The 18,745-nt window shown below is 48.0% G+C and overlaps 1 protein-coding gene across 3 annotated transcripts in view; it reads left to right on the top strand.

Annotated features, from left to right (window-relative positions):
• Positions 1 to 18,745, top strand: part of STEAP3 (STEAP3 metalloreductase) — a 48,699-nt gene that overhangs the window by 22,244 nt on the left and 7,710 nt on the right. For all 3 annotated transcript variants that reach the window (XM_074335344.1, XM_019714915.2, XM_019714914.2), the window contains 3 exons: positions 6,540 to 7,039; positions 8,655 to 9,182; positions 16,462 to 16,626. In XM_074335344.1, coding sequence (XP_074191445.1) covers positions 6,548 to 7,039; positions 8,655 to 9,182; positions 16,462 to 16,626 — 1,185 coding nt within the window. In that variant the 5' untranslated portion in view covers positions 6,540 to 6,547. The remainder of the gene's footprint in view (positions 1 to 6,539; positions 7,040 to 8,654; positions 9,183 to 16,461; positions 16,627 to 18,745) is intronic.

Below are 18,745 nucleotides of genomic sequence, written 5' to 3'. Positions count from 1 at the left end.
TAAATTTTAGCCTTATCCCTTTACATTTGTATTTTTTATATGATTTATTTTATATATAATGTTATAGTGCACATATAACACTTTAAATACATTTAGTTTATAAATAAATACAGTAGTAATAGGAATGTGCCCCCCCGCCCCCAAATTTAATTTAACTGACCTGATAAAATTTAAGAATAAAGTTTGGAGATAATTGGGTCATGTCAGGACAAGAACCGTGCCATGTTGCTCTCAGTGCCTGAGGCCAGCCTGGGCCAGCAGGGTTAGCTTAGGCAGCCTCTGCCTGGGAGCGGGTGGAAGGCAACCCAGGTGGCCTGCAGGCCACCCCTTCCCCATATAGCTGCAGGATGCAACAGCCAGCCACCCTCTGCCCCCACCCACGACGACCTCACGGTGACCCTTTCGTGGCCATGGCCTGCTCCAGCCACTTGAGTGAAGGGTTGTCTGCTGCCCGTGCAGAAGAGGCCACAGGGCTGTCCGTGTTGTGATTGCCCACCATCAGTGGCCTGCCTGACAGCAGGCAGGAGTTGGCAGGCAGGCCTGTGGGTCAGACATGGCTCCCAACCACAAACAGCTCACGCCGTGGCTCTGCCGGGAAGTAGGAGAGGACCGGTGAGCCTGCGCAGAGACCCAAGGGGCCCCTGTGGTTTGTGCCCACTCCTGCACGCCGGAGCCTCCATGGTTGTTTTGCAGGAAGCTTGGGAGGGAGAGTTGGGCAGGCCTGTGTGCAGACTGCAGGCCTCGGCCCACCCAGCTGCAATTTGATCCCTTCCCCTCCCTTCCCCAGATCTGTAAATAGAACCACCAGGGAGCCAGGGCCCAGCCAGGATTTGTCACTCTGTCACCTTCAGGCCACATGGATGGGCATCAGGGGCTCTGCTGGACCTCCGGGGCCTCCAGGACTTGTGCCACCTGTCCTGCCCTTGTGCTGGCCTTGTGCTGGCCACTGGGAGGGCAGAAGAATTTTGAGACGTGACCACTGCCCAGGAAGCACCTCAGAGAACAGCACACACAGACGTGTGTACACTCACACACGCACTGGTCAGAAAAGATGGCTCTGAACACTTACAAGTATTAACTCATTTCATCCTTACAACAACCTATTTCATCCTTATAATACATCATATATAAACAAATATAAATGATATAATTTGTGCACGATAGTGTTATATACAGAATAAATCATATATAACAAATATAAATGTAAAAGGACAAGGCTAAAAAGGCCCAAGGGAGAAAGGTACGATGGTGTCCCCATTGTAAAGGTGAGGGGACTAAGGCTCAGAGGCACCCAGCTAGTAAGTCATGGCTATGATGTCATGGCTATGATTTGACGCAGTCCACAGCGGCTGTTTCTATATCAGAACTGCAGAGGAAAGAGCGCCCCTGGGGGTTGTTTCCACTTTGGGGTATTATGAATAATGCTACTAGGAATATTGATGTACACACCGACGCATCAGGATATGTTACAACCTGGAGGGTTCCTGTCCTAAGGACAGAATTTTGGTGGCGAGAAGTGCTTTAGAGGTGCATTATGTTTTGTTTCCATCCATCCTGTGGCTGAAAGCAGGGCCCCTTAGGACTGTAAGTCTGGGACTTCTAATAGATTCCTAGACTACCGGGCTGGGTGGAGCTCAGAGAGAATCAGGTGTTAGAGAAGCCACTCAGAGAGAGGCTCAGTGATGCTTCCATGTCCCAGGGTCAGCTCAGGGCAAAGCTGGGACCAGTCCCATGTCCACCCAGCCTCTGGTGCAGTTGCCTCCATCTCAGCTCCTCAAAAGGAAGCAAATACCGAGTTCTGAGCAACGAGAGCCAGCCCCAAATAGTTCCTTCCCACATCACGCTGCTAAATCTGGGGTTAAACATAGACAGCATTCAAAGTCTGGGTCTCTTTGTCTTTTCTCCTTTCGGTGGTTGGGTTTTGCTCTGAGGCTGTGTAGCATTTGGGGTTCTTCAAGGGCCAGCAGATGCCGTGAAGCCCTGCCTGGCTTCCCCTCCAAAAGTGGTGTCTGCCTCCTGGGCAGGGGCCCCAGCATGGCTGGGTCACTTCTGCACCCCATCCCTTGCTGCCCTGTGTCCTCTCCTCTCCTGGGTGAGTGCACCTTACACCCACCTCCCTCCCTACACACACACACACACACATACACACCATTGTAAACCAGACTGTAAACCATCTGTGGTGGGGACCACGTCTTAATCATAGTTATACTCTTAAGAGTGTTTAGCACATAGTAGTTACTCAGGAGCTGGGAGAGAGAGAGCAGAGAGCGAGCAAAGATGGAGGAGAGGCTTCGTTACATTCCCATCAACAGCATACAACACAAATGGATCCCTTTTTCCACTGCCTTGCCAACACTTATTATCTTTTGACTTTTTGATAATAGTCATCCTAACCGGTGTGATAATAAATCATCCTAACCACCGTGATTAATGATATTGAGCATCTTTTCATGTACCTGTTGGCCATTTATATGTCTTCTTCGGGAAAATGTCTGTTAAGGTCCTTTCCCCATTTTTTAATTGGATTGCTTTTTACTATTGAGTTTTATGAGTTCCTTATATTTTTGGATATCAGCATATATATAACACACACACACACACACATACGGTGTTAAAAAATGTATACACATTTTAACAAAGGAAAAAACGATTAAAATTGTAGTACTCTAGAATATACCAATAACAAAAGATGAAGACAAGTCACGTTTGACTTCTGCAATTACAAGAGGCGCTCAAAGTGGTTACCATCAGCATCCATTCACTTCTGACTACGGCGAACTACTGCTTGAGCAATGCTGACCAAAGTGTCTACTTGTGTACATTTATTTGGCACCCCTGGTATGTATATGTGTATATATACATATATACCCTTATCAGATACATGGTTTACAAATATTTTCTTCTATTCCATAGGCTGTCTTTTAGTATTCATTGTTTCCTTTGCTCTGCAAAAACTTTTTAGATTGATGTAGTCCCACTTTTTTTTCTTGCCCGTACTTTTGGTGTCAAATCCAAAAAAAATCATTGTCAAGACCAATGTCAAGGAGATTTTCCCTATGTTTTCCTCTAGGAGTTATATAGTTTCGGGTATTACATTTAAGCCTTTAATTCATTTTGAGTTGAGTTTTGTGTATGGTGTAAGATAAAGGTCCAATTTCATTCTTTTGCAGGAAGATATCCAGTTTCCCTATACCATTTATTGAAGAGGCTGTCCTTTCCCTATTGTGTATTCTTGGCATCTTTGTCAAAGATTAGTTGGCCTTATACATGAGGGTTTATTTCTGGGCTCTCTATTCTGCTCCGTTAGTCTATGTGTCTGTTTTTATGCCAGTACCATATTATTTTGATTACCATAGCTTTGTAATACAGTTTGAAATCAGTAAGTGTGAGGACTCCGTTTTGTACTTGCTCAAGATTGCTTTAGCTATTCGGGGTCTTTTGTGGTTCCATACAAATCTTAAGATTATCTTCTCTATTAGTGAAACATGTCAGTTTTGATAGAGATTGCTTTGAATCTGTAGGTCTCTTTGGGTAGTGTGAACATTTAATTCTAATCCATGAACACAGAAAACTTTCCATTTATTTGTGTTTTTTTCAATTTCTCTCATCAATGTTTCATAGTTTTCAGTGTGCAGACCTTTCACCTCCTTGGTTAAATTTATTCCTAAGTATTTTACTCTTTTTGATGGTATTGTGAATGGGGTTTTTTAAAATTTCTTTTTCAGATAGTTCATTGTTAGTATATGGAACTACAACTGATTTTTGTATATTGATTTTTGTATATTGATTTTTGTATCCTTTAACTTTACTGAATTAGCTTCTTAGTTTAAACAGGTTTTTGGTGGAGTCTTTAGAGTTTTCCATATAGATAAGATTATGTCATCTGCAACTAGCGACAGTTTTACTTCTTTTCCAATTTGGATGCCTTTTATTTCTTTTTCTTGTTTGATTGCTCTGGCTAGGACTTCTAGTACTGTGTTAACCAGAAGTGGCAAGAGTGGGCATCCTTGTCTTGTCCTGACATTAAATGAAAAGTTTTCAGCTTTGTACTATATAGTATGATGTTACATGTGGACTTGTCATATATGGCCTGTATTATGTTGAGGTGTATTCCTTCTATACCTAATTTCTTGAGAGTTTTGTATCAGGATGTTAAATTTTTTCAAATAATTTTTTCTGTATCTATTGAGATGGTCATATGATTTTTATCCTTTATTTTGTTAATGCTGTATATCACATTCATTGGTTTGTATACGTTGAACCATCCTTGCATTTTAGAGATAAATCCCACTTGAACATGGTGTAGGATCCTTTTAATGTGCTGCTGAATTCAGTTTGCTAGTATTCTGTTGAGGATTTTTACATCTATGTTCATCAGGAATATTGGCCTATGATTTTCTTTTCTTGCAGTGTCCTTATCTTTGGTATCAAGTTAATGCTGGCCTTATAAAATGAGCTTGGACATGTTCTGTTCAATTTCTTGGAGTAGTTGGAAAAGGACTGGCATGAATTCTTTAAATGTTTTGTTGTAGAATTCATCGGTGGAAACCATTCAGTCCTGGGCTTTTTCTTTGTTGGGAGATTTTAAATTACTGATTCAATCTCCTTACTCATTTTTAGCCTGTCAATTTTCTATTTCTTCATGACCCAGTCTTCGTAGATTGTATGTTTTTAAGAGTTTATCTATTTATTCTGAGTCATCCAATTTGTTGGCATATAATAGTCTCTTATGATCCTTTGTATTTCTGTTGTATCAGTTGTAATTTCTCCTTTTGTTTTTTATTTTATTTAGTTATTTTGTCTTTTTTTTCTTAGTCTAGCTAAAGGTTTCTCAATTTTATTCATCTTTTCAAAAACAAGATCTTAGTTTTGTTTATTTTTATCTATTTTTTTCTAGCTTATAGTTCATTTATTTCCACTCTGATCTTTTTATTCCTTCTTTCTGCTAACTTTGGACTTAGTTTGTTCTTTTTCTAGTTCCTTGAGGTATAAAGTTAGTTTGTTTGAGATTTTGTTTGTTTGTTTGTTTGTTTGTTTTTTAGTGTAGGCATTAAATGTCCCTCTTAGAACTTATTTTGCTGCATCCCATAAGCTTTGGTATGTTGTGTTTCCATTTTCATTTGTTTCAAGACATATATATATTAATTTCCCTTTGTTTTCTTCTTTGGCTCATTAGTTATTTAGGAGTGGTGGTGTTTAATTTCCACATATTTGTGAATTTTCCAGTTTTCCTCCTGTTATTGATTTCTAGTTTCATACTGCTGTGGTCAGAAAAGATACTTAATATGATTTCAAGCTTAAATTTATTAAGACTTGTTTTATGACCTAACATATGATCTATCCTAGAGAATATTCCATGCACACATGAAGAGAATGTATATTCTGGGACTGTTGGGTAGAATGTTTTATTACATACATATAACCTGTTAGTTCCATTTGGTCTGAAGTGTAGTTCAAGTCCAATGTTTCTATACTGATTTTCTGTATGAATGATCTATCCATTGTTGAAAGTGAGTTACTGATGTCCCATACTGTTATTGTATTCCTGTCCATTTCTCACTTTAAATCTGCTAATACTTGCTTTATATATTTAAGTGTTCCTATCTCCCATGATTTTGAATTAGTGATGAGTTTTTGGAGAACTCTTTCACAATTAAATCTGTGATATGACATTGGTCAGTATGGGTGACAAACTCACAGGTACTGATAATGCGACTGTGGTTTGTTTCTTACATTCATGCATAAAGGAAATAGCAAATTTCAGTTAGAATTTGGTGACAATTAAAATATAATTTTCCCAATAAGTTTACTGTAAACTCCTGGTCCCACTCCAGGGTTTCCTCCCTGTCCATTTATACCTCAGGCCCAGTGAAGAAGATCACAGGGCACCCACTCAATCTCGGGCCCATTTATGTCATGACCCACCCCAACCCTATCCTCAGGGAGTGGGATTTCACTATTCATTCATTCATTCAGCAAACATTGAGCACCAGCTCCTTGTCAGCCCTGTGAAATATGATGAGATCCAAAGTGAAATAAGGTCCCTGCCTTCAAGCTGCTCAGCATCCACTTAAAGAAGGGCATCAGAGGTACCATTCCGAAATGCAACATGTAAACAAGCAGAGGAACATGTCTGCCTTTCCTAGTAATCAAAGGTGACACCCCACGATAAGGAGGTTGGGGTTAAATGGTCACTACAGGATAGGTTTACCAGATAATCCTTTTGAAAATAAGCAAGGCATTGCATAGAATCGCTCATGGAAATTCCATACCCTTCTTTCTGAGCATTCCTACTCCTGCAAATTTGTGGTGAAGAAATAATGTAGCAGGAAGAACAAAGGATGGAGAGCAGAGTCCTTCCCCCACCTCTTTCTGAATCTGTGCCCTCCTCGGGAAGGGGCAGGTCTCATTCAGCTTGTACCCCCGACGCTAGCACTCGTGAAGGCCTGATTGACCACCATGCAATGGGCAAGAGACAGAGATGGTAGGAAGGACAGACCAGTCGCCCTCCACTGACTGGTTCCTGTTTTCTCTTCCAGCCACCAAAATGTCAGGAGAGATGGACAAACCGCTGATCAGCCGCCGCATGGTGGACAGTGACAGCAGTCTTGCAGAGGCTCCCAGCGAGGCTCCCAAAGTGGGCATCCTGGGCAGTGGAGACTTTGCCCGCTCCCTGGCCACACGCCTGGTGGGCTCCGGCTTCAGCGTGGTGGTTGGAAGCCGCAACCCCAAACGCACAGTCGGGTTGTTCCCCTCAGCAGCACAGGTGACTTTCCAGGAGGATGCAATAGGCTCCCCTGAGGTCATCTTTGTGGCCGTATTCCGGGAGCACTACTCCTCGCTATGTGGGCTCAGTGACCAGCTGGGCGGCAAGATCCTGGTGGACGTGAGCAACCCCACAGAGCAGGAGCACCTTCAGCACCGTGAGTCCAATGCGGAGTACCTGGCCTCCCTCTTCCCCACCTGCACGGTCGTCAAGGCCTTCAATGTCGTCTCTGCCTGGACCCTGCAGGCTGGCCCGAGGGATGGAAACAGGCAGGTAGGTGCCGGGGAACAACAACCATCATAACAATAAATATAAACGGCTAAGTTTCCTTGAGGGCCCTCAGAGTGCTAGGTTCTTTATGTTCATTGTCTCAGCTCATCTCACATCACTGCCAAGTTCCATTTTATGGAGGAGGAAACTGAGGCTCAGAGATGTTGATGAACTTACGCCAAGTCCAATATTCTTTCTTCTATGGTAACTTGATTATCTAGGGAGCAAGGAAGAAAAGGTTGATGGCTTTCTTTTTATATTGAGAGTCAAGAAGGGAGAGACTTTGCTTTCAGAGTTGTACTCAGAAGGAGGAAAGTAACACACTTATGTGCCAGGCCCTGAAGAAGAGTGTTTGTATATGTCCCAAACTTTATCTCATTTATTCCAAGGTCTTCCAAGAACTGGGTGGATTTCTTAGAATAATCAACCACAGGTTTTTCTGGGGGTGGAAAACAGCTGCAGAGAATGGCCAGTGCTACCTGCAGTTCTTGGCAGGAGGCGCTCTCTCAAGACAAGGTGGTTTTTAATGCCAAGAGGCCAAGCATTCTCCTGGAGGAAGAAGCCAGGTTCCACAAGTATGTGAGAACTTCTACCAGTGAGTCCAGCCCAGAGGCCTCCTCTGCGCAGCTCATGCCAGGTTGTGGGGGAGCACACAGGTGCCTGGCCACTCCTGTCTGCAGGGACTCCCATATGTGGACAGGCCAGGAACAGTGGGTGAGTGTTGGGTGGCAGGGCGTTAAGGGAACAGAACTAGCGGCTGGCTGGAGAAGACTTGGAGGTCAACCTTGGCCTGGGCCCCCCTCATGTTGTTAGGCACAGGGAACAGCAGGGCATTCCAGGCTGAGGGGACAACCTGAAAGGCTCACACCTCAGTTTCCTCACCTGAGAAATGGGAACAGTAGTACCTGCCTGAAGGCTTGTGGCAAGGCTGGGGGATTACACCTGCAAAGCCCAGTACACAGAGCTGAGTCAATGTTGGTAGACTAGAGTAACCATAGCAGAGTCAGCAAGGCCCATGGGGTGTTTGGGGACCTGAGGACACCAGTGTGCCTGCATGAGAGCTCATGGAGGGGAACGGTGGACTACGAGACTGGGGCTGGCTTGTGGAAGGCCTTTTGTGTTGGCTGAAGGCCACGGGGCGGGAGGGGGCCGAGGGACATGATTGAAGGGACACTTCTGGACTGAGTGATAGAGCTGCACCCATAGCTGCACATTCTGGGCCATTACAAGGCCCAATCATTGAGTGACTCCTGGGGCAGACCACAGTCCTCGAAGTACCTATTCCAAGAGGCCACGGTGTTTGCCTAGGTGGGCATTTTGCTTGTGGAGGCTGGTGGTGATGAACTGGGCAAAATACTCCCTGCTAGGTGACCTCGGGGAGCTCTCCTTGAATAGTGGGCATTACTAGGCCAGAGACTGGGAGGCTACAAGGGGCCAGGAAAGACCCCTGGTCTGAGAGTCAGTGCCGCCTCTGCTCCCAGCTGTTCCATTCACTGGCAGCTCAGTGGGACTCAGTTTTCTCAGCTGTTCAGTGAAGAGCTTGGCCCTATTGTTCTCTGCGGCCCTGCTCACCCCTCTGGCCTGTGAGCCTGTCTGAGTCCCCTTCTTCCTCCCACAGGTGCCCATCTGCAGTGACCAGCCAGAAGCCAAGCGCATGGTGTCAGATCTGGCACATGCCATGGGCTTCACGCCCGTGGACATGGGGTCCCTGGCCTCAGCCCGGGAGGTGGAGGCCATGCCTCTGCGCCTCCTCCCTGGCTGGAAGGTGCCCACCATCCTGGCCCTGGGACTCTTCATCTTCTTCTACGTCTACAACTTTGTGCGGGATGTGCTGCAGCCCTACGTGCAAGAGGGCAAGAATAAGTTCTACAAGCTGCCCCTGTCTGTGGTCAACACCACGCTGCCGTGCGTGGCCTACGTGCTGCTGTCGCTGGTCTACCTGCCCGGCGTGCTGGCGGCCACCCTGCAGCTGTGGCGTGGCACCAAGTACCGGCGTTTCCCCGACTGGCTGGACCACTGGCTGCAGCACCGGAAGCAGATAGGCCTGCTCAGCTTCTTCTGCGCCTCCCTGCATGCGGCCTACAGCGTCTGCCTGCCTGTGCGGCTCTCCTACCGCTACGACCTGGTCAACCTCGCCATCAAGCAGGTACGGCCACACCTGCAGCCCCGGTTCCAGGACCAGCCGTGCCCCTGGGCGCAGCCCGTCAGTCACTGTGTTATCTGTGGATTCTGTCCTGACTGGGCAGTGCCTACGTCCTGCTGCCCAAGATTTTGAGTGTCAGTGAACAAAACATGACAATCCCTATGCTTTTGGGCACAGCCCACGCAGGGGAGACTTAACCAAATACAGCAGTAAATTACAGAGGGGTTTCAGAAGCTCGTGAACGCTAAGGAGAAAAACCAAGCAGGGGAGAGCAGTGGAGTGCAGTTGGAAGGGGTCAGGGGAGGGCTTGCTCGGGTGGTAAATAAGTAAGGCAGGAGGGAGGAGAGAGTGAGCCCGCGTCTAGCAGCGGAGCAGCAAGGGCAGAGGTCCTCGGATGGGAGCTGCCTGGCACAGGTGAGGAACAGCACGGAAGCCCTGGTAGCTGGAGCCGAGCCAGGCAGTGGTGAGTCCTGACCAGGGCTGAAGACTGGCTTTGGCCTTAGACTCAGGGAAACAGGGAGCCAATAAAGGCTTTTGAGTAGAGGAGTAATGATCTGTCCGATGTTCTTTTCGGTTTTGTTTTTCTGTTTTTTAAAGATTTTATTGGGGAAGGGGAACAGGACTTTATTGGGGAACAGTGTGTACTTCCAGGACTTTTTCCAAGTCAGGTTGTTGTCCTTTCAATCTTAGTTGTAGAGGGTGCAGCTCAACTCCACATCCAGTTGCCATTGTTAGTTGCAGGGGGCACAGCCCACCATCCCTTGCGGGAGTCGAACCAGCAACTTTGTGGTTGAGAGGACACGCTCCCACCAACTGAGCCATCCGGAGCTCAGCAGCAGCTTAGCTCAATGCGCCGTGTTCAATCTTAGTTGCAGGGGGCGGAGCCCACCATCCCTTGCGGGAGTTGAGGAGTCGAACCAGCAAGCTTGCAGCTGAGAACCCACTGGCCCATGTAGGAATCAAACCGGTAGCCATTGGCATTAGGAGCACGGAGCTCCAACCACCCGAGCCACCGGGCCAGCCCTGTCTGATGTTTTAACTGGCTCACTCTGGCTATCCGTATGGAACAGACAATAGAGGGTCAATGGCAGATGCTGGGAGATCAGTTAGGGGTCTGTGCTGAAACCCAGATGAGAGGCGATGGGGGTTTAGAGTGGAGTGGGAGCAGTGGAGGAGCTAGAAGGTATCGAAGCTGGAGTACAGAGAACCACACAGTAGATGGGAGATGCTGAGGATGACGCCGAGGTTTTGGCCTGTGCACCTAGAGGAATGGAGTTGCCATCTGCTGAAATGGGGAAGGCTGCAGGAGCAAGATGTGGGAGCCAGGGGGAATAATTATTCATTTAGGAAACCCATATGGTACTCTTTTGCCAGCAGGATTCCTGGGAAATGAGGGGCCTCTGGCCAAGCCAGGTAGCAACACAGGCAGCATTAGCTGGTACCTGTACCCACAGAAATAGGCCCCCATGATGCTACCTTCTCATTTATAAGCTCACAGGGCCTGATGTTGAGTCTTAAGCTCAGGTCTGCAAACAACACTGCTTAATGCCACCTCCAGTCCACAGCCACTAGCCAGGTATATGGGTCCTGCCTACTCCAGGACACTAGTCACCCAACAGAGTTTGGCCCAGGTACCAGTGAAACACTTCTCATCCACCCCTCTTTCTAGCCCAGATGTCCTCTGCAGTTTCTATTCCTGCTTGGGAGATACCGGGATCCTGGTGGAGCTGGGCCCTCCCCAGGTACACTCCCCAGGTATAGGCACCATGCAGTCATCCCTGGAGGCTGGACCACCTCCCAGAGCAGGATCAGGAGGCAGGGTTGGACTGTTGCCTGGGAACCACAGACCTCAGCCCCTATTCTCTCTCAGGGCCCCTGCTTCCCTGCTGGCAGCTTCTCAAATGGCCTCGTCCTTCCCCACCCACGGACACCTGGCATCATGCATCTGTTTGCCTGGGCTTTCATAAGAGAAAAGGCGAAACCCAGACTTCAGGCAGAAAAGCACGATGTCTGCTGGAAATAAGAGGAAGGGAAAAAATAATAGTCACAAACTTTAAGCAAAAGAAAAAGCTTACTCTGTTCCAGGTACCATTTTAAGGGCTTTACATATTCAGTGTGAATTCATTTAACCCTTATCTCATCCCTATAAGCCAGGTGCTATGCTACCCTTATTTTACAGATGAGAAAAATGAGCCACAGAGAGGTTAAGTAATTTGACCAAAGTCACACCGCCAGTCAGTGACAGAGATGGGATTCAGATCCAGCCATTCTCCAGATCCATACTGCTTTCTCTAGGGGAAGCAACCCTGATGAACAGTTGAGTAAATGATCCCAAAGCTCAGGTCATTCACTCATTCATTCACTGAACACCTATTGTACCAGGCCCTGGGGTCCCAGAAGAGGGTAAGACAGACAGTCTTGTCCCTTCCCTTAGCGGATGTGGGGAGGTGTGGTGCTCTGAAGGCCAGAACCCTCGGCTCTTGTCCTCCAGCATCACTGATTGAAACAAAGACCTTGACCTTGAGCAATTCACAGCCCCTCTTTTGTCCTCAGAACCCTGATGTGTAGCTCCAGGTCTCTCCCACTGCTAATTTTTTTGATGCTCTTTGATATTTTCTTCTAAAAAAAGCCAGCCAACTAGGCAGGAGGCTCTGTGTGGTTCCTCAGGGACTCGCACTGTTTGCTGCCCAGGAGGTGGCAAATCTCGGTGGCAGGCATTTTAGGTAGTGGGTGTGGAAGAAGGCAACGCCCCTCCCTCCTAGAGCCCAAGGCAAACCCCTACTCCCCTCACCACCCTCTGACAGCCTTTCTCTAAATTCTCTGCCCTGCCGAGGCGCTCCTTGATAGTATGTTAACCCAGTTTTGCCATGATGCAAATACCAGGGCACAAAGGGGCACATGCCAGGTAGTTTCCTTGAGTTCCAAAGCCCTTTAGGGCTGTAGGCACCCCTCGTGGAGGTTGCCAGGCAACGATCACTCCCGCAGGACAGAATCATTCTCAAAGACAGCGAATACTTGCCGTACAAAGGGGCTTAAACTTGTTCTACAGAGTTCTGGAGAGCAGATCCAGGGCTGATGTGGGTCTGTCAGGGCCGGGGGATGGTTAGAGGAAGGCAGGGGGTTAACACAGCAGAGCAGCCCAGAAGTGGTGAGTTGCCCAAACCTGGAGGTGTTCAAGCAGATGCTGGACAGATAGTCTGAGGGTCAGCCATGCTCTCAAGCTCTGAGATTGGGCATTGGAGGCTAGTCTGCATTTAGCTCCTAACAGCGGGGCCTCCAGGGCACCTGATGTGTGGCTTTCCCAGCCGGCCCTTGGGCCACCCTCTCAGGGCCTCTGGTGGCTGCCCTACTGGGCCTTTGGGACCGTGTTAGGGAGGGCACAGAAGACTCTTTCTGCAAGGTTTCCTTTAAGCCCCTGAGTCTGCAGACTTGGAAGCAGAGCTGTATACCAGCTGTAGAGAAAACTTCTCTGACCATGTTTAGGTAGTGGGTGGGGAAGAAGGAAACAGACAACAACTAATAGTTCTATAGTACTTTCTGATTTGGTTGTGTGGTTCCCTAGAAGTGCATTTCAAGATCAAGGTCAAGATCAAAGAAAATGTTTAACCCCCACACTGTTTTCTTCCCCTTGACCCAAATCTAGTCTAGACTGTCAGAGAGAACTGTCTAAAAGTCACATTTGGCCATGTCACTGCTGAGATGCTCTCAGTGACGCTGCCCTCAGAATAACGATAGATTGCGATGCATCCACTCTTGTCAGCCTCATCTCCCCACTGCTCCTGGGCACGTCACACTCTGCTCCCAAATTGTCCCCTGAATGGGTGAAGCTCATCCCTCTTATCCTGGGCTCCCTACCCCAGGACACTTTGACAGCCTGACAAACTCCTATTTATCCTTCAAAACCCTACTTCTGTTAAGCTTCCCCAGCCTGTCTCCCTCATTCCCATGCTCTCCTCTATAAAATGTCTTTTGTCCATACTTCCATGATTTTGCTTATGCAGGACTTTGTAATTGCTCTTTGCATGTCTGTCTGCTGCCTGACTCAGAGTTGTGACTGGGTCTTCCACAGCTCGAAGGTTTCTAATACCGATTCCCAGCACACGTGCGCACACTGAGTGGCTGATTGTGAACTGGGCCACCATGGAGCCGATACCAGGCATCTCTTAAGAGGAGTACACGTAGAAACTGGGGCAAGGACCAATCTAACTGCCCAGCTGCCATTAGGAGCTACAGCACCAGCAACTTATATTAATCACCTAATCTGTGCCAGTCACATGCTACTCATTCCACACACATCCTCCTTTTCATCTTTGTAATAACACGGGGAGAAAGAGCGATGCCTTTAGCCGGGGAAGGGACTGCCTGGGTCCCATGACTGCCCCCATGGCAGAGTCAGCATCAGAATCCAGGCCCTGGGACTGCAAGGCCATTTCCACCCCCTCCAGCCCTCCCTTCCCCCCTCCCTGCCACCCACACACACAGGCTGCTGCTTTCACATCCTGCCTCCCCCATCTCCAGGTCTGGCTGGTTGTTGGCACCACCCTCTCGCCACCCACCACCCATCCTTGGGACATGGAGAAGAGCTGGCCCTGAGTCCTTCAGTGTCTAACCTGCAACCTCCAGGGAAAGGAAATCCCACATGAAGGCCACCATTTCAGCTCCTGTTGACAAACACTTTCCTTGTCGTTCTTGACTAGCTCTAAACATGGCAGAATTACTAGAGGAATGGAGAGCTGTTAGATCTACGTTCCAGGGGGCCGTGTGTGACACTGGTCGTGGGGAGCCCTGAGTACAGTACTGGGGTTCAGTGGGTTAGGTAAGAATCTCACAGGCTATGGAAGGTGGTTGGATCCAGGCCCCTCACCACCCCCTTCCTAGTGTCCCTGCAGAGTGGAAATATTAGAGGAAAAAAACAAGACATTTTGCAAGCAAATGTGGTATGTGTGTAATCATCCAAACTCTGACTTGTGACATTAACTGCCTGATCTCACCAAACAAAACACAGAAAGCAATGACTAATGAAGTATACTTGACGAACAAACAACTTGCTATGAGGAGATGACTTAGTTAGCAGCCGTTGTTAAGGCTGCGAAGGTGTAAGACTCTTTCAGGCTCAGTTATTCAGGAGCCCTCTCTGCCCTCTGCGGGTAATAGCGGCCGCACCTTTGTAGCTAACACTGACATTTGCTTAGCACGCTAGCAGGATCAGGATTTTACACATGACCTTACTCGCTCAGGTGGAGAAACGGAAGCCCAGCGTCACACACTACTCGTGGTCAGGGTGAGACTCTGGGTCCTCAGAGTCCTGGTCCTTTTTTGAGGCATAAAAACACCAAAGTGAGCCAGCCTGCCCTAAAATAGAACAGAGGCAAGCATTTTTCTCAAATCGCAGGAAAACTATCCAAAGGATGGCATTTTCTCAGTTTTTAAACTTTCTCTCATAAGCTTTTCAACCATTTTGCTCAGCCCACTAGATTCATTTTTAATACTATATCTGATAACTGGGCTTGGATTATTTTCTTCCTGCTGAAATACTTTCTTAAAAACCTGTATGAGGGGCCGGCCCAGTGGCTCAGGCGGTTTGAGGTCCATGCTCCTAACTCTGAAGGCTGCCGGTTCGAGTCCCACATGGGCCAGTGGGCTCTCAACCACAAGGTTCAATTCCTCGAGTCCCGCAAGGGATGGTGGGCAGTGCCCCCTGCAACTAAAATTGAACACAGCACCTTGAGCTGAGCTGCCTCCAGGATGGCTCAGTTGGTTGGAGCGCGTCCTCTCAACCACAAGGTTGCCGGTTCTACTCCTGCAAGGGATGGTGGGCTATGCACCCTGCAACTAGCAACGGCAACTGGACCTGGAGCTGAGCTGCGCCCTCCACAACTAAGACTGAAAAGGACAACAACTTGAAGCTGAACGGCACCCTCCACAACTAAGATTGAAAGGACAACAACTTGACTTGGAAAAAAGTCCTGGAAGTATACACTGTGCCCCAACAAAGTCCTGTATCCCTTCCCCAATAATAATAATAGTTAAAAAAAAGAATAAGCTCTTAGTTTCATTGGTCTTTAAAAAAAAACAAAAACCTGTATGAGTCATTCTGTTTTGTGAAGCAGACACCTGCCCTACTAAAGCACTGTCACATTTCCTAATGGAAATACTCTTCCTCATTCTGCTGGTAGAATTAAAGAACCAGCATTTCATGGTGTTTCTCCGACAACACCTTGACTTCCAGGAACTCCGCTACCCGGGCTCTTAGGGAAATGGTGGTTCTAATGGAAGGACCTTGATAAAAGTTCTTCCTCATGTGTGTGCTGTATGCGTTGAGTGTTGGCTGGGCTGGGAGGGCAGCTACAAGGACACTTGAGGTGGGAACGGAGTGGGTAGAAATCTCTGGGCCCATAGGATCCCTATTTGTGTGTCCCTGGAGCTCAGTGTGGGATCCAGAGCTTTGTGAGGGCAGATAGCCTTGTTCTCTGCAGCCTAGGGCCTGGCACACAGTAGATGCTTTACAAGAGCTTGCTGGTCTGCGTAGTGAGTGGACGTCAGTTTCTGTTGTCTGACAGTGGTAAGCCAAAGCTACATGCTTCAGACAGAAATGGAGAGTTCAGTGGGTGCTGGGGGCTTTGAGTCAGGAAATGTTAACGGGTTTAGGGTCTGTGTGTGTCTGTCTTTGTGCCCTGAATGTGAGGCAGTGGCGAGGGCAACTTGGGCGACCAGGAAGGCAAAGGGTCGGGGGGAGGCAGTAAGCAGGCAGCAGAAGCATGAGCCCATCTGGCTGAAGTGATTCTGGGTTAGGAGAGCTCCACCCTCCCTCTTTTTGGGGACTGGAGGACCAAAAAAGCAGGTGATGTGGTCATGTTTGAAGGGTCTGTATGTCTTGTTGACTTCGGACTTTTCCCCAGCTCATGTGACCATCTGGTTGGCTGGCCCCAGGCAGATCTGTGAAAGCCACGGGGAGCGAGCCCAGCCCTTGGAGCCAGACGGCCTGGGTCCTGATCCCAGCTGTGCCATCTCCTAGCTGAGCCTGACTGTGGGGAAGGTACTTGATCTTTTTGCCTCATTTTCCTGTTCTGTAAAATAGGGATAAGAGTGACCTCTAGGTATTCTAAATAGGGGTCACTCTAAAATAGGGATAAGTGTGAGGATTAAGTGATCTGATACCTGAAAGGAGCTTAGAACAGAGCCAGGCATGTGTTACGTGCAGTGGAAATGTTGGTCGTTCTTGCATCCTACAGTACTTGCTCATACTGCCATATGCTCATGGTTTTCCTTCCATCCACATCAGGTCTTGACTAACAAGAGTCACCTCTGGGTTGAGGAGAACGTCTGGCGGATGGAGATATATCTGTCCCTGGGAGTGCTGGCCCTTGGCACGTTATCCCTGCTGGCTGTCACCTCGCTGCCATCCATTGCAAACTCACTCAGCTGGAGGGAGTTCAGTTTCGTTCAGGTAAAGTAGGTCTGCCTCCGTTAGTGAGCCTCAGCGTGGCCTTGGCCTCGCCTCGCGTGTGCAGGCGCCTTCCCCACTGCAGACTGCCTTGGCTTTGATCATCAGTGTGACAGGACCACTCAGTCAAATGCCAGGGGCTTCTGAATCCTGAGGGCCCATCCACGTCCCCTGATAAAGGGGCTGCCTGGGACAAGCTCATTCTCCTGACATCTGGGGCAGCCAGATATACGCATGTGAAACAATTAGGCAACAACACTGAACCCTGGGGTAAACAGCGTCAGTTTCTACAGTTCTTGCACTTCCTGAACAAAATCCCATGATGTGCAGTCATTGGGCATTTCACTGGTCTAATTGGGAATAAATGAACCAGTAAGTGAGCCTAGCCGACCACCCAGCACCCTCTTCTCAACCCGGCCCTGTTGGTCCCTTAACCTTTTGATTCCAACAGGGCAGATGGGAAGTGAACATTGGGATCACCCGTATGTAGGCAATGAAACACAGCATTTCCCAGAGGACACCATTCCTGTGAAAAAATCCAGAGAAAAGGAGGTCTGTAGTCAAATGAATCTAAGTAAAGATTTGCATCTCCCTAAGCGATTCACAACGCTCTTTGGCACATCAAAAATTCTAATAACGTCTACAACAACAAACCTTGTTAACCAAACTTATTTGTGCATTAGCACTCTTCCCCTGCCCCCCTTTTGCCCCAGATAACAGCTGTCTATGCTCCACAGAACACACACTGAGAAACACTACTAGTGACAAAAGGTTCTATATGCATTTATTCATTCAATAACTATTTATTGAGACTTACTGCATGCCAGGCATCGTGCTAGGCCTGGGCTGCGACAGGGAACAAGACAGGCATAGCCACGTTTCAGTTGTAAGGACAACTGAGACAGAGACCTGTTTTACACTTCTTTTCGCACCTGCCACTGTTCACCATACAGCGCGCATGTGTTGACAGATGAACTCACATCCCCTCCCATGGATGGGCGCTGACTAATACTGGATTCTGCCACCGCTGTTGTGTCAGGGCAGAGAACAGCTATCGTATCCACCCCCATGTCAACAACAAGCTGTTGCAAATCTCTGTGTATCGAGGACACAGTGCAGGATTCAAAGAGGGACGCTGATGGTGCAGTGCTCTTATGTAATACAAATTAATTGCTCTGATTGGGAATGCTTATATACCTTAGAATAAGACAGAGCTGTGGTTTTTTGTTTTCGTTTTTTTTTAAGTATGTCTGTTTCTGAATCTCACTGCCTGCACTCATCTTGGAAAGTCCCTGGAGGACTGCTCAGGGCTGACACATGACGGCATTAGAGGGCAAAAAAAAAAGAATTTTATGTCTTGGCCACTAATCCTCGTGTGTCGCACACCCAAATCTAGGATTTTCCTGTTCCTGCCTGGAGTATCCCAGGGTGCATGGTTTATCCACAATTAAAACAGACTGCAGGTTGCTCCCCTCACCAGAAATTTGTTTCCTTAAGCAGCTGCAGATTACAAGCCGGCCTCTGGCTGCCTGGAAAAGCTAGAGGATTTGGTTTTGTTAGCCAAGCTGACGGGGACCTGTGCAGCCACACTCTCTGCTTTACATATTGAAGGAGCCGAAAGACAGCTACAAAGTCCTCCTGCCACTGCGAGAGCAAGGGGCTTGGAAGGCTGAGAGGTGGGGAGAAAGGCAGGATTTCACTGTGGAAATCAAGTGCCCACATTCTGTCCACAAAAACAGGTGCTCCCTCTCCCGGGAGTGCAGACAGGAGGAGGCGCTGTGAGCGCCAGGGAGCCGTCCTGGGCTGTCCCTGTGGGTAGATCACACCTACTTCCACAGCCTCTTGTAAAGTGGAGTAAGTGCCCTGCAAGGATGCTGTGAGCCGGTGGGAGAGACTATGTGTGAACCAAGGATAGAAAGCATTTTGCTATTATTCTTAGAGCATGTGGCCACATTTCCATTATCCCCGACTACGCTGCCCATCAGCCATTTCTGAGTTCAGTAGGAAGCAGCGAGAGAGGAGAGAGGCCCAGGGACTCTGGGCGTGAGAATGGTCCAGGTCAGTGTTTCCAAACTGGACACTCACGGGTGGGTCATGAAATCAATTTAGTGGGTCACAGCCA

The sequence above is a fragment of the Rhinolophus sinicus genome, linkage group LG01 (genome assembly GCF_036562045.2).
Source record: "Rhinolophus sinicus isolate RSC01 linkage group LG01, ASM3656204v1, whole genome shotgun sequence".
Taxonomy (NCBI): Eukaryota; Metazoa; Chordata; class Mammalia; order Chiroptera; family Rhinolophidae; genus Rhinolophus; species Rhinolophus sinicus.
This window is presented reverse-complemented; position numbering and strand designations above follow the sequence as displayed.